At 55.8% G+C, this 27,598-nt stretch overlaps 9 protein-coding genes across 9 annotated transcripts; 5 read left to right on the top strand and 4 right to left on the bottom strand.

The window, feature by feature from the left end:
- Nucleotides 1-211: 211 nt before the first annotated feature.
- On the bottom strand, nt 212-1,690 carry GGS23DRAFT_552085 (import inner membrane translocase subunit tim-21, mitochondrial). The gene is made up of 4 exons (XM_051515385.1): nt 1,216-1,690; nt 955-1,139; nt 853-907; nt 212-800 (listed from the first exon to the last, which is right to left on the bottom strand). Exons 1-4 carry the CDS (start codon nt 1,468-1,470, stop codon nt 615-617), a joined length of 681 nt encoding a protein of 226 aa, XP_051375500.1. The 5' UTR covers nt 1,471-1,690; the 3' UTR covers nt 212-614.
- Nucleotides 1,691-2,252: 562 nt separating this feature from the next.
- Nucleotides 2,253-4,607, top strand: GGS23DRAFT_552081 (uncharacterized protein). The gene is made up of 5 exons (XM_051515384.1): nt 2,253-2,516; nt 2,597-2,732; nt 2,810-2,993; nt 3,048-3,772; nt 3,826-4,607. Exons 1-5 carry the CDS (start codon nt 2,445-2,447, stop codon nt 4,164-4,166), a joined length of 1,458 nt encoding a protein of 485 aa, XP_051375499.1. The 5' UTR covers nt 2,253-2,444; the 3' UTR covers nt 4,167-4,607.
- A 518-nt stretch (nt 4,608-5,125) lies between these two features.
- Nucleotides 5,126-7,734, bottom strand: GGS23DRAFT_552079 (Ribokinase-like protein). Its single transcript, XM_051515383.1, has 2 exons — nt 7,131-7,734; nt 5,126-6,586 (listed from the first exon to the last, which is right to left on the bottom strand). Exons 1-2 carry the CDS (start codon nt 7,213-7,215, stop codon nt 5,439-5,441), a joined length of 1,233 nt encoding a protein of 410 aa, XP_051375498.1. The 5' UTR covers nt 7,216-7,734; the 3' UTR covers nt 5,126-5,438.
- A 429-nt stretch (nt 7,735-8,163) lies between these two features.
- On the top strand, nt 8,164-10,837 carry GGS23DRAFT_552075 (adenylate cyclase associated N terminal-domain-containing protein). The gene is made up of 4 exons (XM_051515382.1): nt 8,164-8,802; nt 8,905-9,495; nt 9,555-10,071; nt 10,144-10,837. The coding sequence occupies exons 1-4, from the start codon at nt 8,759-8,761 to the stop codon at nt 10,600-10,602; spliced, it is 1,611 nt and encodes a 536-aa protein (XP_051375497.1). The 5' UTR covers nt 8,164-8,758; the 3' UTR covers nt 10,603-10,837.
- A 725-nt stretch (nt 10,838-11,562) lies between these two features.
- GGS23DRAFT_289195 (carnitine acetyl transferase) lies at nt 11,563-13,969 on the bottom strand. Its single transcript, XM_051512621.1, has 3 exons — nt 13,810-13,969; nt 12,059-13,721; nt 11,563-11,908 (listed from the first exon to the last, which is right to left on the bottom strand). Exons 1-3 carry the CDS (start codon nt 13,850-13,852, stop codon nt 11,782-11,784), a joined length of 1,833 nt encoding a protein of 610 aa, XP_051375496.1. The 5' UTR covers nt 13,853-13,969; the 3' UTR covers nt 11,563-11,781.
- A 2,765-nt stretch (nt 13,970-16,734) lies between these two features.
- GGS23DRAFT_552069 (uncharacterized protein) lies at nt 16,735-17,639 on the top strand. Its single transcript, XM_051515381.1, has 2 exons — nt 16,735-17,205; nt 17,270-17,639. The coding sequence occupies exons 1-2, from the start codon at nt 16,977-16,979 to the stop codon at nt 17,389-17,391; spliced, it is 351 nt and encodes a 116-aa protein (XP_051375495.1). The 5' UTR covers nt 16,735-16,976; the 3' UTR covers nt 17,392-17,639.
- Nucleotides 17,640-20,332: 2,693 nt separating this feature from the next.
- On the top strand, nt 20,333-22,597 carry GGS23DRAFT_603013 (concanavalin A-like lectin/glucanase domain-containing protein; the record flags this gene model as incomplete). The annotated part of the gene is made up of 8 exons (XM_051519420.1): nt 20,333-20,427; nt 20,495-20,712; nt 20,767-20,872; nt 20,928-20,997; nt 21,064-21,342; nt 21,430-21,542; nt 21,600-21,711; nt 22,493-22,597. The coding sequence occupies 8 exons, from the start codon at nt 20,333-20,335 to the stop codon at nt 22,595-22,597; spliced, it is 1,098 nt and encodes a 365-aa protein (XP_051375494.1).
- On the bottom strand, nt 22,486-23,877 carry GGS23DRAFT_615360 (Metallo-dependent phosphatase; the record flags this gene model as incomplete). The annotated part of the gene is made up of 3 exons (XM_051520713.1): nt 22,486-23,122; nt 23,197-23,278; nt 23,345-23,877. 3 exons carry the CDS (start codon nt 23,875-23,877, stop codon nt 22,754-22,756), a joined length of 984 nt encoding a protein of 327 aa, XP_051375493.1. The 3' UTR covers nt 22,486-22,753.
- Nucleotides 23,878-24,600: 723 nt separating this feature from the next.
- On the top strand, nt 24,601-27,547 carry GGS23DRAFT_552047 (DUF590-domain-containing protein). Its single transcript, XM_051515380.1, has 4 exons — nt 24,601-26,002; nt 26,059-26,167; nt 26,227-27,208; nt 27,267-27,547. The coding sequence occupies exons 1-4, from the start codon at nt 25,013-25,015 to the stop codon at nt 27,349-27,351; spliced, it is 2,166 nt and encodes a 721-aa protein (XP_051375492.1). The 5' UTR covers nt 24,601-25,012; the 3' UTR covers nt 27,352-27,547.
- The last annotated feature ends 51 nt before the right edge of the window (nt 27,548-27,598 follow it).

Here is a 27,598-nt window from a genome sequence, read left to right as displayed (position 1 = left end):
CTGATGTCCTGCGTTACTACAGGCAGTTTCTTTTGGCTGCCCTAGATGGACCGATTTCTCCGTTTTAGCTCAATATTTATATATACCCAGCAAGCAGAAGACTACAGACTATGCCTAGATGGCCGAGTAAGGGCCTATATATATTCTGAGGATATTATCTGCGCTTAGTATGGGTGGTATATATCTATTGTTGCTAGTCATTCTTCTTGTGGTAACGATCACGAAGAATTAGGTGTCAAGCTCACACACTTATATAACAAGTAAGAAACCTTACGAAGGCGAGTTCTGCTGCACCGTTACAATATATATGCAATACTTGCAAAATAGTAGGTGAAGTCTACCGAGTTAAACACTGAAGATTGATGAGAAGAATGCTTTCGTAGCCAAGATTTGTATACACTTCTGCGGACTGTAGCAATTTAACCGAATAGCGCACGAGTCCCTCGTTATTATACATAGGCTTCGAACGTAGCCGAACCTACACCTACTTCCCATCAAGGCTCTTAGTATGAGAATAACCACGGGTAGTCTGCACCTCACCTACACGGCGCTGTATAGGGGGCTACATATCGGCACATTTATCAAGTTATCAAGTGGGTACTTTGAGTGTTTGATCAATTCCAGTTAACTCCAAAGAGTTTGAATTTCTTGGCCTCCTTAGGAGTAGAATTGGCATTTTCGAGGTAGATTCTCGGATGGTCCTTGATGTCGACGGAAAAGTACTTGTATTCAAATTCGTCGTGGCCAGAGTTTTTGACTAGATGCACATTGACTACGCCCTTGTTCAGCGGCCCTTCGACCTAAAGCAGCATTAGAGGCATCGCGATGTCCATATACCAAATTCGCACCTACATAGAAGTGCATCCTCAGATGCTGGGTCCCCCGAGGGTCGGTTTCCAGTGTCGATCTGGTGTTGTTAGCGGAAGCCGAGGGCGGTTGGCTGAGTAGTCATACGCAATCGGGCGGGCACGGCGCCACTTGTTGAAGGTCTCCTCGCCATATGCTGAGATCTTACTGCTCTGGCCCAGGAGTGCGACGCAGTCCGGGTGCTTCTTGATGCGATCAACGGCGCGGTTGAAGTAGGCGGTCTTGCTCTCGGGAGAGAAGACGTCTTGGAAGAGGAAGTAGCCGACGCCCCCCTACCCAGCCGACGAAGGAACGCCACTTCAGCACACAGCTACAAGGTGACGAAGAAGGGGAAGGGGGAAGCCGTACCGTCAAGACCAAGCCCACCGCGACAAGACCGAAATTGAAGGTCTGCTGGGTGGCACGCGACGCCTTCTCGACGACGGAAAGCTCGCTCCACGGTACATGGCCATTGTCATTGAACGGGGTGACGGCCTTCCGCCGCGAGGCGCTCGGGCCGGTCCCTAGGCTGTGATGGGTGGCATAGCCCTGGCGGGCAACGAGAACGGGCTGCAGTCGCGGAGCGAGAGCGATAGGGCTAAACGGCCGGAGTACCAGCTTCATCACGGCGGCACCAAGCCCATTGGGACCGAGAATGCGTCAGTGGCAGACCGAGGACGACAAGGCAGTGTACTTCGAAAGAGACGGCGAGAGTGCGAACGGGGTTCTGGTAAGCCCTCTACCGAAGTTGAGAAATGTTCAGATAAAATAGGTCGGTATGTAGGCAATGCGAACGGAAGTCGTCCGCTGAAGCTTTCGCATGTTGCAATGGTTGAATTGAACTTATCCGTTTAGGTGAACAGCTAATGTAGTAGGTACTTTTTCAGCTGTGCAGACGACATAGCGGATGCTATATTTAGAAGAGGTAACAGGTACGTCCTGGGGGCGGCAGTTGAGGCACCTTAAGTAAGGTATGCATGTATACCTGTTAGATATGCAGGTATAGGGGGAATTCGGAAAGCTGGGGCCGCCACTGATGGGATTGTGTACATGGCGCTTAGGTGAGTAGGTACCTGAAGGTACATAACGCAGTCTAGCCTGACCTGGCGGAAACGCAGCGGGATGCGTATATGTACATGCTGCATCGTCGGCGGCGAGGGGGACCCCCGGCACTAAATACCGTACTAGGTACCTGAGCGCGACCTCTGCCACGTAGTACACCCCATGTATACCTCCATGTATAGATATAGCAGCGTAACCAATCCGGGATTAGGCTGGATCGTCGGGCGAGTAATGTGGCCCAGCGCCAGGCCAGAGTGGGCCGCGATGGACTCCCGGCGTGGGCCCCCTTTTGCCCTTTGTGGACCAGATAATGCCATTTTTGCATTTTGGCCAAATCGCCTGTCACCGAAACCTCCTACCAACCTGCTCCCTGAATTCCCGGCTTCCTCGTCGACCGGCTTTCTGCTCCAGCCTTCTGCTCCGGCACCCTAACCATTCTCTCCCTCGCCGACTGCCTCTCGCTCTCCCGCACACGTCGACTCCCTCTTGTCGCTTCTTCCTGTTCAGCCGCTCCTGCATCGGACCGCGCCAGCAACATGAGTGCGCTTGCGACCAAGCAGCAATCGCAGAAGATCTTCGAGAAGTTGAAGACCAAGACTGCGAATAGGGTGCGTGGTGGTCGGCCATCTGCATTTGCGACCTACCGTTACCGCTCCAGTGCCTGCTAACGCCGTGTGCGCCCGAGTAGATATGCTTCGACTGCGGCCAGAATAACCCTACGTGGACCTCGGTGCCTTTTGGCATCTACCTATGTCTCGACTGTTCCTCGAATCACCGAAATCTCGGTGTACACATCTCCTTTGTCCGCTCCACCAACCTTGACCGTACGCCGCCTCAGCCTGCCTACCCCCCTCTAAAGCCACGCTTCCCGTTATTATATCCCTACTAACGGCACGCGTAGAGTGGCAATGGGATCAGCTCCGCGTCATGAAAGTCGGTGGCAATGAGTCCGCCACCAAGTTCTTTCGCGCGAACGGGGGCAGTGCCGCGCTGGCCAGCAAGGACCCCAAGACCAAATACCAGTCGAGCGCCGCGACCAAGTACAAAGAGGAACTCAAGAAGCGAGCTGCCAGAGACGCCCTCGAGTGAGCACATTTCCCCGTTCGCATCCGTACTGCGACCTTACTTATTTCGGCTAGGTACCCGGATGAGGTTGTTGTCACGGATGTAGCTGGCGATAATACCGAAGCGTCCGGAACCCCTTCGAGCGAACCTAACGATGATTTCTTCTCTTCGTGGGATAAGCCATCGATCAAGAGGCCGACGCCTCCCATCTCACGAACCGGCACGCCACCTGTCGTCGGTCGAACTGCCTCTCCGTTTCTGAACGCCGGCGCCAACGGCAAGGAGATCTCGAGATCTTCGTCGCCTCTGTCCAAGACTGCGGCCGAGGCGAAACCGGCTGCTAGCCGCATCACCACCTCGGCAGCGCTACGTAAGACCAACCCGTCGGGGCCTCGTAAGGCCAATGTCCTCGGCGCAAAGAAGGCTACCAAACTTGGCGTGAAGAAGGTTACTGGGGATGTCATCGACTTCGACGAGGCTGAGAAGAAGGCTAAGGAGGAAGCTGAAAGGATCGAGAAGCTGGGTTACGATCCCGAGGCTGAGGAGGCAGAGTCTAAGCAGGCTGCTTCATCCAAGGCCGAGGCTACCAACGTCGTTTCTCCAACCCCCGTGAACCCGCGCGGGTACGGATCCGGGCACGTTCGTGAAAAGTCTGCCGCCGAAATCGAACGGCTGGGTATGGGTCTCGGAAGATTAGGGTTTGGGCAAGTTGGCGGCGGCAAAGCTGCCGCTAGCGCCGCGCCCAAAAAGAATGCTGGTGGTTTTGGGTCGGTCGGCCCAGTTAAGGCAACCTCTGACGGTATGAATGCCCGGAACCTGTTTTAGGTATAGTTCGACTAACACGTCTGGCAGAGGATGAGGAGCGTTACGCGCGAAACAAGTTTGGCAACCAGAAGGGAATCTCGTCGGACGAGTTCTTCGGGAAGGGCTCATTCGACCCCAATGCCCAAGCTGAGGCGAAGACGCGTCTTCAAGGATTCGAGGGCGCCACCGCCATCTCGTCCAACGCCTACTTCGGCCGGCCCGAGGACGAGGAGGCCGCGGACGACTACGGCGACCTCGAGTCCGCGGCCAAAGACTTCATCCGAAAGTTCGGAATCACCGCCGGCGACGACCTCGACAATCTGACCAGCGTGCTAGGCGAGGGCGCCAGTAGGCTCCAAGGCGCCATCCGAAGCTACCTCAACGGTTAGGCCAGTAGAGCATTCGCTGTGTAAGTAAAGACCACGGCATTCCCGGGTGAGTTGCGGCCGCCTTAGCTTGAGGAAGGGGACGGACAGCGGGGGACGGGTCCGGGCCGGGTTTCTCTACATCACTAAGCGTAATTTTCGAATGCCGTGACCAAGTTAGCCTACGATATAACGTGCGGAGGCAGGAGGGCAGACAGCGACGGCGGGCCCGGGACGTACGAGAGAGGTAGAGGGAAATGGATGATGACGAACACATACGCTGGCTCTAACTAACTATCCGCGTTTTGGTTTGGGGGGGAGGCGTAATAGATGTAGCAAAATGGCATAGTATGCGTATTAATGAAACCGATTTTCACTCGATACACGTAGGTCGCCCCCCTCCCCTCCCCCTTTTCCTCTCCTTTTTTTTTCCCCGGTGCGTGGGGAGGGCTTGGCTTCGCAAACCCATCGGGGGGCACGCGTCCCCGCCGCTTTTCCTTGCGCGTATCCTGCGGGCAGGGGAACTCGACCAGTCCGCCCGCGTTGTTTTCGTTGCCGCGGCGCCGCCTCGCGCTGGTTGTGCCCGCGCAGCGCGGACACCGGCACGCGACCCCCCACCACCCCCCCCCTGCGAGATCGCGGGCGCGGCGCGGCTCGGCGGAGCAGGTCTTTCCCACGCCCTCTTCCTTCCTTCCTTCCATCCGTCCGTCCGTCCGTCCGCCCGTTCAGCCGGCCGTCCGGACCGCCGAGCGGACACATCTAGGCGGGGCGTCTGAGGAAAGTAGACGCCCACGCGGGACGTGTCGACTCGTGGCAAGCCGCGCGCGTGCGCCGTCCACTTACCGCGAGTCGACACGTCGCCGGCTTCGCGGCGGCGCGTGCGCCCTCGGCACTAGCTTGCTACGCCACGGCGGCTGTATCGCACGCCGATCGCTCTATGCGGTATGCCTCGCCCCCACCCCCCCCCCTTTCCCCCCAAGAAAAGGTCGAAAACGCACTGCTTGGCTTGTTTGTCTATTCTGCTCTACGCCAAAAGCCGTGGTGGCCACCCAAACGACTCCTCCGGCGCCAAAACCCGGGCCCGGGACCCCGACGGGCCCGGCTCCTCTTCTATTATTGTCTGCGCCACGTGTGCTTGTTCCGCCCCCGCCCCCGCCTACTACCGCCCCGCGCTTCTTGCTCTTCTACGCCAACTCACGTCTGGGTCTCGTCTCGTCTTTGTCTACCTCGCCCCAAGATGATTCTATAGATGGCAACAACAACAGCAAGCCCCCCTCCAGTCCTCCGCCTGCTCCTCTAATTGAACGCCAAGCGAGTCTTGAACTCTTCGAACCTCTCGTCCACGCTGACCCCGTTCCACATCTCCCTGCCCTTCTCGTCTCTCGCCAGAGTCGGCGTGCCGACTTGCTCGATGGCAAAGCTGGCCGCGATGGTGCCCCAGGCTGCCGCCTCCTCCAGGCCCTTGCCCCTTGCCAGCGCAACGCCTAGACCCCCTAGGAATGTGTTCCCACCCCCGGTTGGGTCGACGACCTTGGCGGCGTCTGTGTGGTAGGCGGGAACCCAGCGCTCGACGCCCGGATCGACCTCAATCTCCTCCCTAGCTACCATGCCCTCGGGGTCTTGGAGCAGACCGGCGAATAGCGCCTCCATATCGGTGTCCGGTTGCAGGCCGCCGTGTAGAAAAGCTGATGGCTTCTTGCGTCGCGCGCTCGGGTGCACTTTTCGCTTGCGCCCGCCGTTGCGCGCCAGATAGCACCCCTTTTCGCCCGCCCGTACGACGATGGAGAACGACTGCAGGGGCATGGAACCAAGGAGTTGTTCGCATGCGCGCTCGATTGCTTTCGTGCTGATCTCGCCGGTGTCTGGATCCAAACCGGAGTCTCCCATGAACCCTGCTAGTTCGGAATGGTTGGGGCTGATGACGTCGATGATGGGGAGCACGTTGGTACAGTTTAACAGTTCGTCGGGAGTGCATAGGTCCGGCACAGGCTCCCAGATGAAGATGGGCCTAGGTAGATGGGTGCCGTCGGGATTCAGGAGCCCGCTCCGCCGAGCTTTAATTTCGGTTACGAGCTCTCTACATCGCGTAGGCGAGCAGATGAGATGGAACGACCGCGAGGTTAACAGTGTCGGTGATAGGTCCTCGGCGGTGAGCCGCTTCTTGGGAGTGGTATAGCGGAAGGCGCGGTTCTGGTGCTCGTCGTAGCCGTTCCAGCCACGCGTTGTGAGCCGTTCGGGCGTGAGGCGGAGTAGCACCGAGGTCTCCCACGTGGAGACGAGCTCCTCGATGGCGGGCGGAAAGTCCGAGCCCTTGTCGACGATCCACCCCACGGTGGTCGAGAGCGGCGGGGGGGAGAATAACCGGGCGCCAAGAGCGGAGTAGGCGCCGGCGCCGCCTAAGATATCCCTTACTGGCGGTTTTGGCGGCATGTAGTCAATGTCATCTTAAGGTCCTCCGTGTTAGTCAAAGGCCACCATCTGGTGCTAGCAATTTTGGTTGGATCTCTCGAGCTCTAAGGCGCGTTGGTCAAACAGGCATCTGTTGGTTAGGGTATTTGGATGAATCATAAACGTTCAGGGACACCCAGGACTTCCAAATCAAACGTGGTGAGACTGTTAGTGCCAGGTTCAGATCAATAATTGTGTATGGGAAGCCAGCTGGGCCAAGACGTTGTCATCCGACAAAGGCCCCGGACCCGACAGAGCACTACAATGACATGGCTTGACATTCACAATTACGAGGGGGGGAGGAACGACAGGGAGGGGTCGTGAATGAACCAACGGGGACCCGAGGCTGAAAGCAGACGTCGGCGAGAGGGTGAGGTGTCAAGGGGGTAGCAAGAAAAGAAAGAGAGGAAGAGAGAACGCAGGCAGAGAGAGCAAGATAGCTAGGGACAAAGAAGGGGGGGAGGGGGGAAGAGGGGGGAAGGGGAAGGAGAGAGGGAGGAGAAAGAGAGGAGGAGAAGGAAGGGCGGTTATCAACCATACCAATGATAAACATGCCCAAGGTGACGAAGTCGATCTCAGCGGTGGCATCGTCGGCGGTTTTGCTTTTGGCACGCTGTGCATCCATAGTCTCGCGATCTCACAGCCTCTCTCCTCTGCAGACTGTGGTGAAGAGTAAGCTGGTCGTTGCGGGTAGGTTGGGTAGAGTATCATATCATGTCGTAGCACGTATGTCGGCACAATGGGTGTGGAAGGTCCGGGAGGTTGTGCGTTGGAACTTGGAGCCAGACCGCCCTTCGGGAAAAAAGCATCGAGGAGTAGAATTATGCGATCGCGGCAGCGGTGGTCTTTTGAGGCTGCCAGCCTGAGATAAGTCGCGTCGGAGCTAACCGTGGAAGGCTACATGGTATGACGGATAATGTTGAATAGCAGCTGATTGGTTTCCGGGGCAGACTGTTACGTGCTACGCTGTAACCCGCAGCCTCACTTCGGCACCTGGCCGCACCGAACGAGACGAGAGCGATACCTACCGGGTACTTCTCCAACTTACCGAAAGGCAGGGCAACGCGGTTGCTGCCTACCTGTTACTTATGAGTAGGTTAGGCACCTAGGTACCACGTACCTATCTGGCACCATATTAGGTACTATAGGTAGGTTAGATTAGGTAGGCGTCCCCGTAGCTAACCTACAGGAGGTACCTAGGTAGGGACCTACCGTAGGTCCCTACCTAATATGCGTACCTCTACACATACCCATCGCTGGTTAGGCACCCAGGGGCGCATTCGAACGTATGTTGCAGCAGTTCTCGGCAGCCCTTCCAAACCCAAGATAAGGTACCGTTACCCTATAGGGGGTTACGCTACGGGAGTTGGAAGCTGCTGGGAACCAATCGGCGTTGCACCCACGGGCGATCGAGTTGGCACCATTTGGGACGGCCTTGGGGCGTGCCAGGCACCTGAGGATGCGTTGTGCCCAGGTAGGTACTTAATGTACTTGCCAACCTCCTGCATCCCCGTGTTCCGTGTTCCGCGTTCCGTGTGGCTGTACTCCACGTGATCCCCTTAGGTAAGAAGGCGTTATCCGAAAGGCCAATGCGGAAATGCAAAGTACCTACACACTGATTATAGGGCAGGGAGCTTTTAGCAATAATGTACCTCCCACCCTACCTCATATTAGCCTCAAATATCTCCCCTTAGGAGATAGGTAGGTAAGGTAGACATGTATACTGCCTGCCTAACCTGCTAACCTCCTATCGGAAATGCATGCGCCTAACGGGTTCGTCCATGTATCTTCCCCTCCAATCTTCCTAGGTCGGGTACAGGAGGCTTGGCGCCAGTCTGAAATTCCACTCTGCCCACCGTCACCACCATACACGCCCGCATCATCGTCAACGTTGTTGATCACACCGAGCCTCATCCCGATTCCAGTCTCCTTGCCCACCTCCGAGGTATTCGAAGACACCCGCCGTTGTATCTATCACAATCGCTACTTAGTCCTCCGTTTCAAACCCAGTTGCTGCCTATATTTGGCACATCCTCTCTTCTCCCTGCTTGCGTCCCGAAGAACCCATAATTGAACGGGGCCACCCATATAGAAGCAGCTCGGCCGGGTACTCTTCTGGCAGCAATCATTTCAGACACGAACCCAATCACATATTTGCAACTTCCAACATGGCGCAGAACAACATACATAACCTAGTTACCTTGATAAAGCGGTGGGTGAACTCGGAACTCGGAACTCGCCCGGTCCCTGCCCCTAGCCATTGATTGTCTGGCAAGCATAACCCCCAGAATGGAGCGGTCTAACGCGAAGCCAGGCTCGAGACTGCGACCACCCGCCTAGAGGACATCGCCTCGTCGACAATAGAGCTGCCCCGAGCCGTCCCCGCCCTGTCCACTACGATCCCGACACCCTCTAGCCCGACGCCGCACCACCACCTCCCTGCTCCACCGCCCCCAGCGCCGAAACATGCACCCCAAGAGCCCTTGCCCGAGTCTATCGAAGAGTTTGATGCCTTCATTCACCACGCGGTCGACAAATATGTCAAGGCGAGCAACAAGCTGGGCGGTTTGATCGCAGAACAGGCCTCCAAGGTGCTCGAAGGCTTTCGACAGCAGCGCCGGTTCCTTCTCATATCCACCCAGGCCAAGAAGCCTGACATTAGTGGGTCCGAGATGGTTGTCTACCAAGAGCTCCTGAAGCCCATCAACGAGGCCCTCATAGCGGTTGGCAACATCAAGGAATCCAACCGCGGCGTTCCCGTCTTCTCCCACTTGAGTGCTGTAGCCGATGGCATCATGGTCCTGGCTTGGGTAACCGTAGACAACAAGCCGTACACACACGTCGGAGAGTCTCTGGGGTCTGCGCAGTTCTTTGGAAACCGGGTGCTCCAGGAGTACAAGGACAAGTATATACCCATTAGTTACCCGTCCTGGACAACCCCGCCGATGCTAATCCCAAGTGTAGGGAGCCGGATCAGGTTGAGTGGGTACAGGCATTTTACCAAGTATTCCGTGACCTCACCGTATACGTCAAACAGTACTTCCCCGGCGGCATCCCCTGGAATCCGCATGGACAGTCGGCCTCCGAGGTCGCCAAGACGCTCGAATCCGCTGCGGGTCCCTCTGTTGGTGCGCCACCGCCCCCTCCGCCATCCGCTGCCGGCGGCGCTCCACCGCCGCCACCTCCGCCAGGTCCGCCTCCTGTCCTTCAGATCAAGGAACAAGCCGCGTCGTCCAAAGCCGATGGCGGCTTTGGCGCCGTGTTTAATGAACTGAACAAGGGCGAGAGCGTGACACAGAGCCTGCGCAAGGTCGACAGGTCGGAGATGACACACAAAAACCCGGCGTTAAGGGCCGGGTCCACCGTTTCCGATTCTTCTGCCCGAGGGAAGAGCCCTGCGCCCGGCAAGAAGCCCAAGCCCGAGAGTATGAGGGTTAAGAAGCCCCCGAAGAAGGAGCTTGATGGCAACAAGTGGACGATCGTAAGTACAAGCAGCCGTCTCGCATTCGTTTTCTCGGCGAGGACCCAGCAGGCTAACGATGAACCCGGGTAGGAAAACTTCGAAAAGCACGCCGAGCCGATTGAAATCGAGGCCGAGATGACACACTCCATCCTGATAAGCCGGTGCAACCAGACGACCATCATCGTTAAGGGCAAGGCCAACGCGGTAACGGTCGAGAATACGCAGCGCCTGTCGCTCGTGGTCGACTCGCTCGTGTCTACGGTCGACGTGGTCAAGTCGAGCAATTTCGCGCTACAAGTCCTCGGCAACCTACCGACCGTACTGCTCGACCAGCTCGACGGCGCGCAAATCTACCTCAGCCCCGAGAGCGTCTCGACACGCATCTTTTCGAGCAAGTCCGCCGGCATCAACGTCAACGTCATCGCCCGCTCTGCCGACGACGACGACGAGGGCGACTACAAGGAGATACCGCTCCCGGGCCAGATATGCTCCTACTACGACGTGGAGAAGGGAACCATGGTAAACGAGATTGTGGAGCACGCTGGTTAAGAGAGGCGGAAGTACGTATAAACACGTACGCGCGCGCGCACATACGACCTGTCTCTGCCGTCCATCCGAGTAGTGTATAGTATGTATGGCCGCGTACGTACGTAGATTTAGTCGTAAGAAGAAGAACGAGAGGTAGAGGTAGATTGCCGGGGTGGGTGGGGAGGTGTCGAAGAGGAAGAAAGAAGAAGAAAGAAAAAACCACGACACCACTACCGAGCGAGGCAGTCCATATCCCCCCCCCCCCCCCCCCTCCCCTCCCCTCCCCTCTCTCTGCCACCGCAGGAGCTTTCCCCTCCATGTAAATACGTCGTCCCGTTTCTCGCGGACGGCCCCCGCCGCTGTAGATACCGCCGCGCCCGTCCCTGTGGACGTACAGGAGAAAAGGGAAAAAGAAACACAATAAAAGTCTACGTGCGGAAAGAGATAAAGCGCAGTGTCGTGCAGCGCAGCGTAGGAAGACCGGGGAGGCCCTGCGGAGACGGGCGCAGTGCGGACGGCCCTGTAGAGATCTGAGGTGGGCACGGTTCACTTGCCGCAGGCCGCCGAGGGGAGCCGAGTTGCCTGCCCGTGCGTGCTGCCTTCGGGAGCGGCGGCGGAGGGGCTCCGGCGGTCTGGATGCGTAAGGTAGGTGGGTAGGTAGGGTATATGCTCGAGGAGCGAGGAGGCTAGTGTGCGTACATGCATACGCCGTACCGGCCCGAACAACCGGAGCGCGTGGGTTCATCTCTCTATATAGATGCATACGGCCGGAGAGCTGAAAGCTGCCTGCGTCTAACTGTCTCTAGTTGATGATGATGACGACGACGCGGTAGACAGGCGGGGCGCACGCCGCGCGCCGTCCCCCCCCCTCCTCTCCCCACGCCCCCGAATCGACGATTTATACATATATACACATACATACGTACATGCGCGTCCCGTCCGCCAACACCGGATCCGATGCGTTCCCTCTCCCGCCGTCTAAACCTAGAATTCTACAAGGGGCAAGCGGGGTGAGTGCGCGCACTGCTACTGCTGCCCCCCAACCTTCGCTCCATGCTCCTTTCTCGAGAGGTATCCCCTGGCCTGGAAGACTCGGCCCCTTCGCGGCAACGTCTCGGGGTCGCCGCGCGGATGAGGGCGCGCGATTCCTCCCTTCTCGCCTCTTTATCTTTTTGGGGGAGGGTTGCGCACGCGCACGCTCTATAGCTTCGCCTTGGGCGGCTCTAGGGTGGGCAGGAGCAGGTCGCGCAGGTCGTTGGCGGCCTCGTTGAGGTAGTAGCTCATCTTCTTGCTGTCGAGGTGCTTGGACACGATGTTGAAGTTGAGGCTGCGTCGCGGGTCGGGTTAGCTTGCTCTAGTTTCGTGGGTAGATAGGAAGGGGGACGGAAACGTGTGAGACGCGAGAAGGGAAGGAAGAGAGAGAGAGAGAGAGAGAGAGAGAGAGAGAGAGAGAGAGAGAGAGAGAGAGACAACGAACCTGTTCTCGTTGATCATGTAGGCGATGCCGAACCCGCCGTCTATTACCTGGCTCCAGCCGTAGCCGTTGAAGAACTCGGAGCTCAGCTGGCTCGTGGACAGGTACCAGGAGCTGCTGTAGCCAAAGGCCGGGTCGGTGTAGATGTCGGGTACATCCTCGCCGGGCTCGAGCAGCTTCCTGAGGCCGAAGAGGTGGCGGTCGACGCCCTTGCCGTCGGAGGCGGCGCTGATGTACTCGATGTGCGCGTCGACCGCCTTGCGGAAGAGGGCCGTGCGGTCGGCGTCCGACGCGTCCGGGTCCGCCATCGCCGCGCAGAACGCGACGCTCTCGTCCGACACCGTGCGGCACGTCTCGGTGCGCCCCAGCTGGAAGCGCCGTGTCGCCGCCGACTCGTACGTCGGCCGGTTCTTGCCGTACATCTTGTGGTAGGCCAGCTGGATGACGAGCTGGACGTAGGCGTCGGGCGAGCACCGGAACTTCTTGATCAGGCCCTTGCCGTACGCCTGGTAGGCCTGGACGGCAAGCTCGTGCCGGCCGATGACGGCGTTGAAGTGAGTGATCGCACGATCGATCTCGCTCTTCACCGCCCTGCTGAGCACGAACTCGATCGGGGTGGGTTCGGGGAGGTCGGACCGCACGGACGGGTTGCTGAAGTCGAGCTTATTTCCGAAGATAACGTCGTTGACGTAGTCGTTGAGCCGGTGCGTTGGCGTGCCGTCCATCATGCTGTGCTCGCCCAGGAAGCCCGACGTGCCGTTCTCGTTTACGATGAACTGCAGCGGCTTGTCGTACCACCGGTTCTTGCCGTCGCCGTGCCAGTACGCGTGTGCTCGCTCCTCGAGGGTCACGGGCGAGGCCTCATCGAGACACACGACGAAGGATGCCGACTCGATGGCCTCGATCGCGGCCTGGTTCTTGGGCGAGGCCCCCAGAAGCACCTTGCGCGCGTTCGCCCAGACGTCACGGTTCTCGGAGGTCAGGGCACCGATAGGCGGGCCGCGCTGGGCTAGCTCGTAGACACGCGCGAACTGCGCTTCGAGCTCGCTCGTGTTAAGTTGCTTGCCGTCGACCTCGTGGAGGACTTTGAAGAATCGGTTCTTCCGGATAACGAGGATGTGTTTGTGTAGCTTGTAGTCGTACTTGACGGGATAGTCGGCGGGCTTGGCCGGCACCCGGCAGGTGTTGAACATCCACTTGTAGCTGTCCATGCAGATAGGCAGCTTCTTCATGTACTCGGGCTCGAGCGAGCCGCCATCGACCTGCTTCTTGAATTCGAGGGTGGCGGTCGACAAGGCGGCAGCGCGCTTGGCGGGATCCCGGCGGCGGCGGTCGTCTCGGTGCGAGTAGAAGTAGCTGACATAGGGGACAACGGGGTCGCGGTAGGCCAGGTAGGCCGTGTCGTTCCACCACTCGTAGAGCCAGTTCTTGACGTCCGGGGCTTCCCGCTTCGCAATCAACTTCTCCTGGAGCTTGCGGCCGACGCCGCCCGGTTTTATGAACTCGTCTACGGCCTTCTTACTCGCAGCGTAATCGGCCGGCTCTAGTAGAGGGTGCAGGCTCTTTATGTAGCGCGTGGCGGTCTCCTCGAGAGTGGGAACGGGCAATCGGGGGAGCGACTCTTGGAACCGGAGCATGGCGCCCTTGGATTTATCCTCCACATACCCTGCGAAGCGCCATCGTCAGCTACGGCAGCCAGGGCCACGACACGCAGGCCTGGGCGGGATTGTTTGCCGAGGCCATGAGAAACTCACCTGCGGGGAGGGAGCTGTTGCTCCGTCTCGGTGCGGGCGCCATCAGTGCACTCTACAAGACGCGGGTGTTAATTTCGCGAAAAATAAAAATAAAAAAGGAGAAGGAAAGAAACCGAAAAAAGACCCGATGCTGCGGGAGTGTAGACTCGCCTTTGCGATCTGAGGAGCTTGTCGCACGGGAATTCTGAGAGCGGTCGCGGGTGCCCGACTCCTTGCTAATGATGCCAACATCACAAGAGCTTACAGTTGCTGTTTCGGGGTCTGGCGGAGTCGGGGCTTTAAAGGGAGGGAGAGGTGAAGACACGAGGACGGGGGTTCGAGATTCGACGGCAATGGGTAAGAAGACGACGACGGGGATAATATGCCGCGGTATGGAACGGTAAGTCGCTTTTTTTATTGATGGTGGGGCCTCGGCTGATGATGTATATGGGTATGGGTGTAAGGCTGGTGTACTTGGACGCACCCCGGTAGAGCGGCCAACTTGCAGGTCGCGGGGCGTATCGTCAGTCTCGGTACCCAACCCAGGGGGATGCCACAAGTACCACCATGACTTCCATGTCACCGGGTTTGATTCCCTATAATAATAAAAAAACACACAGTAAAAAGACGCCATAAGCACATACCCAATGCCTTGCATCACACAGAGCAATCACATACAGCTTGTACAGCAATAGTGTTGGTCTGCATCTTCCAGCTTGACTCAATTTGACTGACAGCATGCATCAAATGTCGGCTCTGATACTGTACTCATCAGATCAACTATCGCCACCAACTTAAACCCATAATCAATTCATGGAGCGATTGTCCTAGGTAGGCAAGTACGAAGGCCGCGACTGGTGAGGCAAGTTCCGTCTGGAGCAACCAAACTAGTTCACCGCACTTGCAAGAGAAAACTTCTTTACAGTGGGTTGTCCGGGAAAGCCCACGGGGTATAGTGAGGCTTGACCTTCCTGCTTGCCAATGTAGTTCCTCCCCTCGATGAAATCCTACCATGTCTAGAGAAACGCTCCGAGACAAGTCACACCTGCCAAAGATACGCACGCATAGGCCCTGCTATATTAGACTGCGAAGGCTGTGCCCAGCGTTGCCTGATGCCTCCGCCGTCTTCACCCTGACTCGACTTGATGTGAACACGATCGGAACCAGCCCTCTTTGCCGGAAGCCCAACTTGCCCGCGTTCTGTCTGCCAATACTCTTAGCTGTCGGTCTGCCTTCGGGTGACTGGGTATCCTTCGATCTGTTCTGTTCGTGTGAGCCGACTCACCGCTCCCGTTGTGGCCTACCTCCGGGTGGACAACCTCGTTGGTTCGTTCTCCTGCCTGTCTCGACTCGCCTCACCTGTCGGACTACCTTCGGGTGTCCAGTTCACCAAGTTCTTATCTTCTCTTGTCTTGTCTGTTGGACTACCTTCGGGTGTCTAATTTGTCAAGTTCTTGTATTATCTTGTCTGTCGGTCTACCTGCGGGTGCCCAGCTACCCTCCTCCGATCGGTTTTGTTTGCGCGAGCCGCTGCTCCAACTCTTACTGACCATCTTTCGCTCATCAGGGCGCCACTCCAAGTAACTTTCCCATCTGAGGATTAATACTCTGTCGGCCCACCTAGGTAGTGTGGACATCAATTAGGTTGGTTTCCTCGCATCAAACTTTGTGACTCACAATGCGTGGAACTCGAGCTGATTAGCATATTGTCACGTAGCAGTTGAACCAGCCCTTATATGCCTACATACCGCAAAGCGTATTGTAGGCGTCTACGTTTTACGCGACACATATAAATAGTCACAATATCCTGTCAGACTTCCCCTCCAAGAACTCCTCCTCCTCCAACCCCGTCCGCCTGCGCCTCTCGCCGTGCCGCAAGTCCCTCACCCTTCCGCCAACGATTTAGGTCAAGCAACTGGCGATCCAATTTGCGTACTCCGGTGCGCCAGGTCCGACCTTCGACGCAGTTGCACGGCCATCTACGAAGCAAAAGCCTCCCCGCTCGCACCCACCAAAGAGATAGATTCGCAATGGCCGAACCAGTCGTTCATTCTCGCCCTCTCCCCCCCAGCACTGAAGAGTGAGAAGGCTACTACTACTACCTATGGCTTACGTAGCCATCCCAAGTTGGTAGCTCGCACCAGCATAGATCCATGGAGCTTTCAAGAAGACAATTGGCCGATCCATAAAGTGCTCCGCCCTGTTGGAGACCATGCCATCGTCAACCCATCGAATGAGAACGGGCCCCTGCGTCGAAAGATATTAGAGGCTCTTGAAGGGGTTAACTGGACTGCAGTTGACATTCTCCGAATTGGCTATGAACGAGCCAATGAACGTACTGGAGAACAATTCGATAATCCAGTCACTTTGTTGATCTCTGTGAAAGCAGATTCAACACCATTTGAAAAAGGGTATGACACTGTGGCCGCATGCCGAGAAATCCTTAACCGGCATGGAATCTTCGATATCCACGTCGAGATGAAGGAGTCTGAGGTCTCCCAGGGCGCATCTGCCCCTCCTGCGGCGCCGGCGCTACAATTTTCTTCCCGGCCCCTTATCCGCCCGGTGGAGACGAGTGCGCTCATCTCAGAGTTCCTCGGTCTATCAATAGCACCATCCAATGTGCCAACTCATGAAGGCACCAAGTGCCTTTACCTGCGGCACCGAGGGGGATTATATACGGTGCACCATTAGTGCGTACCCGACAACCCGATTTTCGCGAATTAAAAATCGACCGAAACGTAAAAGTGGGACCACCTTATTAAGCTACTATAAAAGTTATCAACTTGAATTATATATTGTAAAACTAATTAAAGAGATATAATTAAACGGATTCTATATTTTAATAAACGAACGATTTATTTATAAGGCGCAGGCATACTACTTCGACTGCTGAGCGTGTCTACAATTAGCCGACCCAAAACCTTGGCCCTAGGTGTGTAAAATGGTTCAGTGAGAACACCAAAGTGCCCATTACTCAATGCAATTCAAATCAGCCTCCTTCAAGCAAAGCCCCACTATCATTCCACTCACGGTCCTATTTTCTCAGGTTTTACAACCCTCATTCATTCCACCATGAGAGCTGTGGTTTGCGAGGGTGTTCCCTTCCAAATGGCCGTCCAGGATATACCAAAGCCTGTCATTATAGATCCAACGGATGCAATCGTCCGAATCACTACGTCCGCTATATGCGGTTCAGACTTGCATATCATGGATTCTCTGGCGGCGTCCCCCCGTGGACCATGGGTCATGAGGCTGTTGGCTTCATCTCAGAGGTTGGGAGTGCTATGTCGTCACTTGCAGTTGGGGACTACGTTGTCATCTCCGATTCTGAGTCTGACGGTAAACTCGAGCTGAGACCCGAGATGCCAACCTACTTCGGATTTGGCCTCCCTGATATGCTGAGTGGGCTTCAAGGTGAGTGATTGACTACTCGCGCCCTTGCAACCGGACTCTAGACAGAAATACTAAACTTTAATAGCTGAGTATGCAAGAGTCCGTTTCGCCGACCAGAGTTTAATCCCGACTTCCCTCACCCAAGCGACAACAAACCGTAAGCTAGAGCACCGGACATTAAGGGTTAGCACCTCAAGAGGTACCTAGAGGTAACGTAGGAACAGGTAACCCCGCGAGGTACCTACGATAGCAGCGAGAGGCACCCGGATCTCCAGGTATAGTAGGGACCTACAGGTGCCCAAGTAGTCCGGTTACGCAGGCACACGCGGTACCTGGAGGTAGGTAGGTAAGTTAGGTTACCGCTTCACGAGCCACCGCTTCGCGGACCACCTTTTTATAAATATGCTTATAAATAAACGATTTTTACCCGTAAAAAGGCGGGTAAATTTTTTTTAGGTTAATTGGTTAATGGTTTAATTAGTTTTATATAAATTTGGGATTTTTTCCCTTATCTTGATAGGTTTTTATATAATCTTTTAACGAAGGTGCCAAAAAAGTTCGTAAATACCGTTTTAAACCCGATTTTTTACGACAATAAAGTGGGGCTATTACGTAATCCTTAATAGTATAGTTAGAGGAATGGCCATTATTATTTAATCTTTTTTTCATTTAGTAATACGATTTTTATTTAATTTATTATTTTAAATAATATATTAAATTTCTTTATTTTTTTAGCGTTATTTTACGCGATTTTATATAGGAAATTTGGACAGTGAAGGTTGGCCCGATTTCCCATATAAAATGATCTCAAATAACTGCAAAAAAATGATAAGTTTTTAGGTGTTTTTTTAAGATAACAAATTAAATAGAAATCGTATTAATAAATAAAAAGAAGATTAAATAATAATAGCCATTTCTCTAATTATACTATTAAGGATTACGTAATAACCCCACTTTATTGCCGTAAAAAATCGGGTTTAAAACGGTATTTACGAACTTTTTCGGTACCTTCGTTAAAAGATTATATAAAAACCTATTAAGATAAGGGAAAAAATCCCAAATTTATATAAAACTAATTAAATCATTAACCAATTAACCTAAAAAAAATTTACCCGCCTTTTTACGGGTAAAAATCGTTTATTTATAAGCATATTTGTAAAAAGGTGGTCCGCGAAGCGGTGGCTCGTGAAGCGGTGACCTAGCTTACCTAGCTAAGGGGCTCCGTCGTAATCCCAAAAGCCACCGAGATGAGGCGCGTTCTCTCTCTGCCTCTTCCTCGCCGGCCATGCCCACTCCCTAAATGAGGGGCAAAGGCTAGCCGCGCTGGCCTGGGGCACTTGTCAGCCCGGAGGCCATTGCCAAACTAGCCCCCCCAACTAGCGGCTAGTTAGCCGTTGGCCCGTAGGTGGTTCGGGCTAGAACCGTCGCACGCTTTCCGACGGGAGATGCGGGATCGATGTCGGCAATAGGAGCTGGGAGAATAGGATAAGATGGATGATGACAGTTAGCCGTAACGTGGTAGGTCTGTCTGAAGAGAGGTACCAAGTGCCCCATCTGCTTACAGGTACCTACGAGTACACACACAACCTTGCGGATCTACCTCCTCCTACCTGGGCGTGTTTGGCGCGGGGACGCCACGGGGCGGAGGTGTACCTTGGGTACCTTACCTGCTTGGACACGGCGCTATGGCTTCATTGTCTCGGCTCCCGGATCTCCGGTGCCGAGGTAAACTATGGGACCCTAGGCAATCCCATCTGGACCCGGACCCTCCCTCTTCTTCCCCCACGTTTTATCCCTTTGCCCACGCACGTACTTTGTAGGGATGTAGGTACAACACATGCAGGCCAGGTCCCTACATATGGAGAGATACATACGTAGAGATATTCGATATACCTACCTAGGTATGTATGTACACCAGCTTCCTTCCGTCTGGGGCGGCGCATGACCAGTGAAAGGGGGGCCGTCCCTCTCGTCCCTATGAGTAGGTCCAAGTTGACCACCTCTGCTTTCACATGTCACCCCCGGACCATCTCGGTTACGTACTCCGTCGCAGTGTGCGATTTCGCCTTGGCGATCTCCTGCTCATTACATCATCATCATCATCATCATCATCATCGTTGCTACGACGCCGACATTCTCGGTCCAGAGGTCAACGTAGTAGGTATGGTAGGTATAATGTAGGTACTCGTAGCAATAATCAGATAGCTTCTAGAAGCGCAGATACCGCCCAGAGACGCTACCGCCTAGAGACCCTCGCTCGCTCTATCGGACTTTCATGCCTAACCAGCGCGCTACAGACCACCAGATGCCAATCGCCCCGCTGCTCGACCGCGCTTATCGCATTGCAGGCGCCACACTGGCATTTATTCTCAGATTGATTTCTTTTATTCATTTGTCGCCGTGCCCGTCGTAAACAACTCGCACCGCCCGATCAGCTAGCTCCTTACCCCTTACCCCAATGGATGCCCGCAGGTGCGAGAGGGAATGTCCACGGCAATCCAACCCCAACGCCGTGGCAAAGCGTCGTAGCACACATGAGTATACCCGGCAAAGATGAGGTCTGAATTGCGGCCTCAACAACCACACCAACAAGCCGAATAAAGCAAATTAGCTTCGCACCCGCGCAGCTGTCGGGGTCCTCGAGACCCGTGTGCGACGTGCTACGTAGTACCGTTGAGATATCATGTTAGGAAAGATGCCGCTACTATAAGGCCGTAGCGAGGCGCTCCTCATCGACGCGTGGAAGACCCGGGACTGGCGACCGATCGGGGGAGCGCGTGTGTCTCACCCGCCCTGGCCTGGGCCTCCGCTGCAACTCCCGGTCTTATTAACATTCTCTGCCTTGCTGCCGCGTCTCGACATAGGCATTCCACGCAGCCGTGATGGAGAGAAAGTATTCTACGTCGAAGCCATGCATGCTTTAAAATGCCCATAGGCTGGCCGTCGGGCTTTGCCCGTAGGTTCGCCGTATTCTTTCTCCTGAACGCTTACCATCCGGTCGCTATCGGCACCAGTCGCTCCTTAACGGTAGGCTCTTCGCTTCTTTTTCATTTTTTTGCTGCCCACTAGATCTCCCCGTCGCTCCTTCGACCCGCCCAGTTTTTTTTTCCTCTTTCGTTCTCCCTCGTCTCTCTGCCTCGTCGATCCGATGGCATATTCGATCACCGCGCACTATGCCGGCCAGCGGCTGCTAGATAGCTTCAACTTCTTCACCGGAGTCGACCCCAATCACGGCTTTGCGAAGTTAGTATTAGATCCGAGATAACGCTTATACCGTAAGAGAATACCCCCGCCTCTAACGGGGGAATAGCTACCAGAGTAAGGAAGACGCCCTAGCCCAGGGACTCGTGTCTATCAACACGGACTACAATGCCGTCAAGCTGGGCGTCGATGCGAGTAATACGTACTTGACTAGCGATAAGGGGCGACCGAGTATCCGACTTACTAGCAATGACACCTTCACCCATGGGCTTTTCATTGCAGACTTCGCCCATATGCCAGCATCGACGTGCGGCACATGGCCCGCTTGTATGTTGCTGCACCGCATAACATCTTTAGAGAACCGGGCCTAACTCGCCTCAGTCTGGGCATTCAATAACCAGGACGGCACCACGTGGCCGGAAGGGGGGGAGCTGGAGATTATCGAGGGCGCAAACAACGCTCACAGAAACTTGTTTTCTGCTCACACGTGAGAATCCCTCAATTCGTCAGACAGCGCGACGAAGCCTTGCTAAGTCTAGTAGTGCCGCTGGGTGCCATGCGCCAGTGGACGGGTTCTCGGGCGAACAGATCCGCAGTGACTGCTCACCAGATGTAGGTGGAGCAGCAGCATGTCCTCCTTCTCCCTATGAGACGCCGCGTTGACAACGAGGCCCTTAGACATACAATATCGGGTGCAATTACGCCCCCCCGACCTCGGACACGGCGTCGTACGGCGACGCCTTCAACGCGGAGGGCGGCGGCGTGTACGCCCTCGAGTGGGACGCTACCGCCTTGAAGCTGTGGCACTTCCCACGCTCGACGATCCCGGACAACATCGTGTACGCGCCCGCCGTCGGCCCGGACCCGTCGACCTGGGGGCCGCCGCAGGCCGTGTTCGGCGGCCCCGGCTGCGACCCCGACACCTACTTCTTCAATCTGAGTCTCGTACTCAGCATCGTGAGCCAGGAAACCCTGCCCCCCCCCCGGCCTTCCCTCTCCCCCGTGCGGTAGGACCGCCGGCCAGCCACTGACGCGCGATACCAGAACTTCTGTGGCGATTACGCAGGCGCGCTCTGGCGCCGAACCGACCAGTGCGCCCAGCTGGCACCGACGTGCGAGGACTTTGTCGCGGGGAGTCCGGCGAACTTTGCGGACACGTGAGTTACCGCCCCCACCAAACCCCCCTGGTCCGAACTGACCCCCAGCCTGCGCAGGTATTGGGACGTCGGCTACATCGATGTGTACCAGAAGGCCGCGGCGGCAGCCGCCGCCGTTGTCCCGCGGGATGTGGCGCCGACGCAAACGCGAACCATCACTATTGCACGCGTCCCGGCGCCGACGCACCATGACCTCGCGCCCCCCGGCGCCCCCGCCATGGGCTACGCGGTCGCGGTCGCGTCCCCATCTGTTTCCGCCTCCACCGCCCCGGCCCAAGGCGCCGCGCCCGTCACCGCGCTCACCCTGCAAACCGTCGTCCCCATCGGGGCCCCGCCCCCGCCGGCTAACAGCGCCGCGGCGCCGTGGCCGCGCCCGAGCGAGCCAAGCGCGGGTGGCGTTGAGAGCGCCCCGACACCCCTCGCCGCGGGCGCTCCGCGCGGCGGGGAGGGTCGCACGGTGGCGTGGCTGGGCTGCGGGTTGGCGCTGTGGTTCGGAGTGTTCGGGGTGATGGCGGTGGTGTGAGGCGCGTTGGGCTTCCCGTTCTACCCGTGTCTGCTATATTTCCTGTATCCGCCTCCCTTCGCCGGCCTGGATGTCCTATACAATCCCCTTCTTGTTTTCTCTACTGGGTGGCGTTCTCCCTCTCTTCTCATTTCGTTCTAGCTTCTTTGTATAATACCTTTCTCGCCAGATGGAATCTAGTGTTAGTCGTTTCAGGGCTCGGAGTTATAGGGGAAAAGGGGGGGCCGATTTCCGCAGAGAACAGGGGTTATTAGTCAGGAGAGAAGGGGTGACGAAGGACGATGATTACGACGGCGCAGCAGATGAAGGTGGATGTGTGGGGATGAACTTCGAGACTTCTATTGCCGTATTCAATGATCGCTTTCGATGAGCTGTCAAGCACGGTTCTAAGATCCTATTATTGCGCTGGTATGGCGACTGCTGGCAGCACTATCCCCGGCAATCCGGCACCCTCGGCATCCGTATCCGAGTCACCGTCGCACGCCAGTTGGATCTGGGCTTTGGGGGAGAGTCCACTGGCGAGCCTCGATAGGATCAAAAGGCGTTGAAAGGCAATCAAATTTCCGCGAGACCGCTGTTTTCTGCGTCCTAGTCCCGTAGTTGTAGGGTTGTAGGCGCCCCCTTTGCTCCTGTCCCATGCCCCTTTACGCAGATATGGGGATATGCGTTAACTGCGAAGCGTTTTATCTCATATCTCTATCGTGAAGGGGGGCTTCTTGAGCAATCTCCCCGATGTGCCGTCTTGCATGGCAGCATTGATCATGACGCTCCCGTCGGCCGCCCCGCCCAGCATGAACCAGTGCCAGAGGACGCTCACGACGCCGTACTGCAGGACCCTCCACGCATCCAGCCAGCCAGCGTGCGGGAGCATGTCGTAGAGAGGCCCTCGTTTCTGGCGGGACATGACCTTCTCGTATGCCTTCTGGCAGTCGTCCCAGAACACAGGCTGCATGCCCCGGCCGCAATGCACGTGGCCGAAGACGTGCACCTTCGGCTTCCTGCGCCATACCTCGCGCAACAGGTGTGGGCAGCCGATGGATAAGTCGAGGTGGTGTTGCTACGGTTGCAATGTGTTTAGCCACTACTAACTATACTATACTACCTCAACGTGTCGAGGGCGATGTTCCTTACCGGTGGTGTGTGCGTTATCAGGATCTCGGTATCCATGGGTATGGTGCCGTCCCATGGGTTCTGCTGGTCCGTATACTGGAATCTATGCGGCATCAGTTGGGAGGGTAGCTCAGAAGGGGCTTTAGACGTGTTGGTTCTCGAGACATACGCGTTTTCCGGGCCTCCGCACCAAGGAATATCCGGGGCGCCGTAAAGATTCAGCTTGCGGCCGCCCTTGAAGGCGAGGGTGACGGACTCACGCTCGAGGTAACGTAAGCTCTTCATATCGACGGAACGATGGGCGAGCGTGTCGGCCTCGTCCCGGGCGTTGACGTCGAACCAGCTGTCGTGGTTACCACAGACCACGACCTTGTGCTGGTGCGGCAGCGAGGCGAGCCAATCCACCTGCTTTTGGATAGAGACAGCGGTGCCGTCGTTGACCATGTCTCCGCAGTGGATGAGCAGATCGCCGTCGGGTACGCGATCAACTATAGACTCGTGCGTGTCGGAGAGGAAGACGATCTTGATGGGCGGTCGGCTGCCGTTCCGCGGCGGCTTTACAGGATTGCCGCGCAGCCATAGTATCACGCGGTATAGATGGAAGACGAACGCCTGGAGGGGCGAGTCTAGAAGCCAGTCCAGCACCGTCGGACGCTCCCACTTGACGCGACGGCGCAGGCCGAGCTTGACGAGCAGTCCCATGGTACGACGAGGGGTGGTATGGGTAGGTGTGATGGTACGTCGCCTCGTCCTTGCTCCGGTTCTTCCCCTTGTTGCTTGCGATGACGTAGTAAGAATGGCGAGGCCTCAGGCTCCCCGGGTCTTGGCAAGACAGCCGTCGAGGAAAGGAAAGGACAGCAGGTTGCAGGCCAGTATCCTCAGCTGCAGATCTGTAGCACTTTTTTCTGTTTTATGGAACGAATAGCTCGGCGAGGAGGGCGGCTGGCGACATGGCGAGTCTCACGGCCGGGCTCAGTCTCTTAATACAGGCAGCTCGGGTGAAGTTGGAAGAAGGATAGATAGAGCCAAGTCGACCACCGCGTAATGCGACGTCGAGTAGGGTCTGGCGGGGCTCGGCGGGGCACCATCCAGGTGGTGCCGAGTGTCGGTGCCAAGTGTGCCATTAGTGGCCCACGTTTCGCCGGTGTACCTGCTCAATGGACGGAATGGACGGTGTTTTGCCATGGTAGGGCCGTATTTACAGCGCATTTCAGGGGCGTGTTCAGGCCTTAGGCGCCTGTGAGATACCTACGTACGTATACGTGTCACCAAAGAAAGAATGCAGCAATGCGATATTTCCCGTTAGCTACCTACCACACGTATATGCATAGGGCCGCGCGTCGGCCATTGGACGAGGCGCCTCTAGCCAGTGGACCCGAGTTCAGCTGGCCCCACGCTGGCTGGCCGGCTGGCCGGCTGGCGGGTTAGCGTGGGATGACGTTCTCGACCTGATTTCGATCTTCCATCGTCCCAGCTTTCCCTGATATTGCCCTATGTATTTGCCCTACATACCTAATCCATGCCGTCTCGAGGCCACGATATATCTACCACCGCGCCCAACTTATTCTCCATGGCACCTCGCTATTTCCTCTCTATCTCCTTTGTCTCATAAGGACTACACACTTTTTTCTTCTTTTTTTTTTCCCTTCGGCCTTAACCCTCCCGTCTTCTATTCGTTCTACCTACCCCGTATTCGTTTCCGACTTCGGGGACTGCTGGCACGTCGACTACGGTATTCTCCCTTAGCTGGTCACGCAGAACTTCTCGGCCGCAGTATTTCTTAGTAGCCATATTTTAACCCACTCTCTTTCACGGGATTCCGGAGCTCACCATTGCCATGACGAGTCTCCGGTCTCTGTACACCTCCGATGGCGACGGCCCAGAGTTCGGGACCAACATGAACGTCGACTATGTGATCCATTACAGGATCCCCAAGGACGGGGCTGAGGCCGAAGCTGGGTTTATTCAGCTCGTCGAGGCCCTATCCAGAGCTGGACTCGCCACCGAGGTCCGGAGCGGCGACGATTCCTCGTTACTGGTTTTCGTCAAAGTAGCCTCTGAGAAGCTGCTCGCCAGCCACATCTATCGTGAGCGGGTCCAGGATTGGCTGTACGGCGTGCGGATTATCGCCCCTGATAAGACCGTGGCCGTAGAGTTCAGCTCCCGGCCGGTTAGCGAGGCTGAACGACTGCGTACCGTCTATCTTCTCATAACGAAGCCCAAGAACGAGGGGGGTGCGGGCATCACTCCCAAGATCGGCCAGTGGAAAGATATTGTATCCATCTTTCCACTTCACAATCATGCTTTCAACCGCCAATGGATCAAGCAGTGGAGCTCCAAGTATTTGCTAAACGATAAGGACCTCGACCAGATTCGTGACAAATTCGGCGAGAGCGTCGCCTTTTATTTCGCCTTTCTGCAGTCGTACTTTGCCTTTCTCATTTTCCCTGCCGCCTTCGGATTCGCCGCTTGGCTTCTCCTCAGCCGCTATTCGACGTTCTACACCCTTTTAAACTCGCTGTGGTCCGTGATCTTCTTCGAATGGTGGAAGAAGAAGGAGGTTGATCTGGCAGTCCAATGGGGTGTCCGTGGTGTGTCGCGCATCCAACGACCCCGAACACAATTCAGATGGGACCGTGAGGCCGCGGATCCCGTGACTGGCGAAACCGTGAAGGTCTACTCTCCGGTCAAGAGGTTGAAAATTCAGCTATTGCAGGTCCCATTCGCCCTCGTCTGTCTAACAATACTCGGTGCTCTCTACGTCTTCTGCTTCTCGATCGAAATATTCCTCTCCGAAGTCTACGATGGACCGTTCAAATCATACCTGGTTTGTGGGCTCATCCGGAGTTGTGTGGTGAGCGTACTAACAGGACTTCTATCCAGACATTCACACCAACAGTCATCCTCAGCGGAGCACTGCCAGCGCTATCTGCTATCCTTAGCAGTTTCGCGGAGCATCTCACAGAGAAGGAAAATTTCGAGACAGTCGATTGTACGTACCTACAGTTCTTCCCCGTATTTTCCCTTCATTTTTCACTAACACGTTCCTAGCTCATCATGCATCTCTTGTCCAGAAATTATTCGTTATCAACTTCGTCACTTCCTATACCCCTTTATTCCTAACCGCATTCGTGTATATGCCTTTTGGAAACCTTCTAGTTCCATACCTGAATATTTTTAACATTACTAGCGAGCAGTCTTCTGGCGAAGACTCGGTGGTTGCCGAAAGCTTCACTATCAACCCAGATCGTCTAAAGAAACAGGTCATCTATTTCACAGTCACAGCGCAGATTGTCAACTTGGGTGTCGAGGTCGTCATGCCGTACGTGAAACGCAAGGTATTCAAGGAGGTCGAGAAGGCTCAGTCGAAGAAGACGGCAACTTCAGACGTCCCAGAGGAGCATGCTTTCCTTGAACGGGTCCGGGACGAGGCAAAACTCGATGTCTACGACGTTACTGGAGACTACAGAGAAATGGTCATTCAATTCGGTTACCTGTCGCTCTTCTCGGCCATCTGGCCGCTTACGCCGTGCTCATTCCTGATCAACAACTGGATCGAGCTTCGATCGGATGCTATGAAAATCGCTGTCACCAGCCAGAGACCCATCCCTTGGCGCGCCGACTCGATTGGCCCTTGGCTAAACGCACTGGGATTTCTGTCCTGGGTCGGAAGCCTGGTAAGCTCCGCTATCGTGTACCTCTTCAGTGGTGAGGCCGAGGGACCCGGTGGCGATCCGTCGGGCATCGTTGGCTGGGGTCTTCTATTGAGCATCCTGCTTGCGGAGCACGCGTACCTGGCAGCGCAATTTGTGGTCCGGCACGTGTTGAGCCAGATCGACAGCCCGGGCCTGCAAAAGGAGCGGGCCGAGCGCTTCGCCATGAGGAAGCAGACTCTGGAGGAGAGCATAGGAGACGCATTAACAGAGAAGCCTCTCTCCCTCCCTCTACAAACCGCGGAGAAGATCACTCGCGAGTCCCTGGAGGAAGACGCCCGCCGGATATCCATCCATGGTGGAGGAACTCCCGAACAAATGTAAGAGAACCGTTGCACTGTGCAGTTACTTGCCGTACCCGCTAACTCGTCCACGCAGGTTCTGGTTGAGACAGCAGGGCGTGGATGAGACTATCCGGATCGGCCGGCAATTCATCACGGAGGCGAAGGCAGCGAAGCGCTAAGTACCAGAGCCGCTATTATCTACAGCAGCACTCCGGGAGCCAGTTGGAATCAAGTGAAGTTTATTTAGTGTTGGTAGATATAACCAACAGTAGTTTTCAAGCAGATATATTAGTTAATTACATTTTTTTGCTTTGTTATGTAACGGCCGACATCGTCTGTATTTCTCAATGTCCGCATCCAAATGTCTATCTGCTTAATTGGGTTGCTACCCTCAGTATCCCGCTTCCAGCCTATCTCAAATCTCCT

This window comes from Durotheca rogersii (assembly GCF_024521655.1).
Source record: "Durotheca rogersii strain YMJ 92031201 chromosome Unknown GGS23scaffold_3, whole genome shotgun sequence".
In the NCBI taxonomy this organism is placed as follows: Eukaryota; Fungi; Ascomycota; class Sordariomycetes; order Xylariales; family Xylariaceae; genus Durotheca; species Durotheca rogersii.
This window is presented reverse-complemented; position numbering and strand designations above follow the sequence as displayed.

Bases quoted from the DNA above. Each gene is read 5' to 3' on its own strand.
- GGS23DRAFT_552085 (XM_051515385.1), bottom strand. From the start codon at position 1,470: ATGAAGCTGGTACTCCGGCCGTTTAGCCCTATCGCTCTCGCTCCGCGA. The intron at 908-954 runs GTATGACTACTC...TAACAACACCAG, and splicing joins CGCCGTGCCCGCCCGATTGC to ATCGACACTGGAAACCGACC. The intron at 801-852 runs GTAGGTGCGAAT...ATGCTGCTTTAG, and splicing joins ATCTGAGGATGCACTTCTAT to GTCGAAGGGCCGCTGAACAA.
- GGS23DRAFT_552081 (XM_051515384.1), top strand. From the start codon at position 2,445: ATGAGTGCGCTTGCGACCAAGCAGCAATCGCAGAAGATCTTCGAGAAG. The intron at 2,517-2,596 runs GTGCGTGGTGGT...GCGCCCGAGTAG, and splicing joins AGACCAAGACTGCGAATAGG to ATATGCTTCGACTGCGGCCA. The intron at 2,994-3,047 runs GTGAGCACATTT...TATTTCGGCTAG, and splicing joins GCTGCCAGAGACGCCCTCGA to GTACCCGGATGAGGTTGTTG.
- GGS23DRAFT_552079 (XM_051515383.1), bottom strand. From the start codon at position 7,215: ATGGATGCACAGCGTGCCAAAAGCAAAACCGCCGACGATGCCACCGCT. The intron at 6,587-7,130 runs GTATGGTTGATA...GAGGACCTTAAG, and splicing joins CTTGGGCATGTTTATCATTG to ATGACATTGACTACATGCCG.
- GGS23DRAFT_552075 (XM_051515382.1), top strand. From the start codon at position 8,759: ATGGCGCAGAACAACATACATAACCTAGTTACCTTGATAAAGCG. The intron at 8,803-8,904 runs GTGGGTGAACTC...ACGCGAAGCCAG, and splicing joins CTAGTTACCTTGATAAAGCG to GCTCGAGACTGCGACCACCC. The intron at 9,496-9,554 runs GTATATACCCAT...TCCCAAGTGTAG, and splicing joins CTCCAGGAGTACAAGGACAA to GGAGCCGGATCAGGTTGAGT.
- GGS23DRAFT_289195 (XM_051512621.1), bottom strand. From the start codon at position 13,852: ATGGCGCCCGCACCGAGACGGAGCAACAGCTCCCTCCCCGCAG. The intron at 13,722-13,809 runs GTGAGTTTCTCA...GGCGCTTCGCAG, and splicing joins CAACAGCTCCCTCCCCGCAG to GGTATGTGGAGGATAAATCC. The intron at 11,909-12,058 runs GTTCGTTGTCTC...CCCGCGACGCAG, and splicing joins TACATGATCAACGAGAACAG to CCTCAACTTCAACATCGTGT.
- GGS23DRAFT_552069 (XM_051515381.1), top strand. From the start codon at position 16,977: ATGCGGTTCAGACTTGCATATCATGGATTCTCTGGCGGCGTCCCCCCG. The intron at 17,206-17,269 runs GTGAGTGATTGA...AAACTTTAATAG, and splicing joins TATGCTGAGTGGGCTTCAAG to CTGAGTATGCAAGAGTCCGT.
- GGS23DRAFT_552047 (XM_051515380.1), top strand. From the start codon at position 25,013: ATGACGAGTCTCCGGTCTCTGTACACCTCCGATGGCGACGGCCCAGAG. The intron at 26,003-26,058 runs GTTTGTGGGCTC...ACTTCTATCCAG, and splicing joins GACCGTTCAAATCATACCTG to ACATTCACACCAACAGTCAT. The intron at 26,168-26,226 runs GTACGTACCTAC...ACACGTTCCTAG, and splicing joins AAATTTCGAGACAGTCGATT to CTCATCATGCATCTCTTGTC.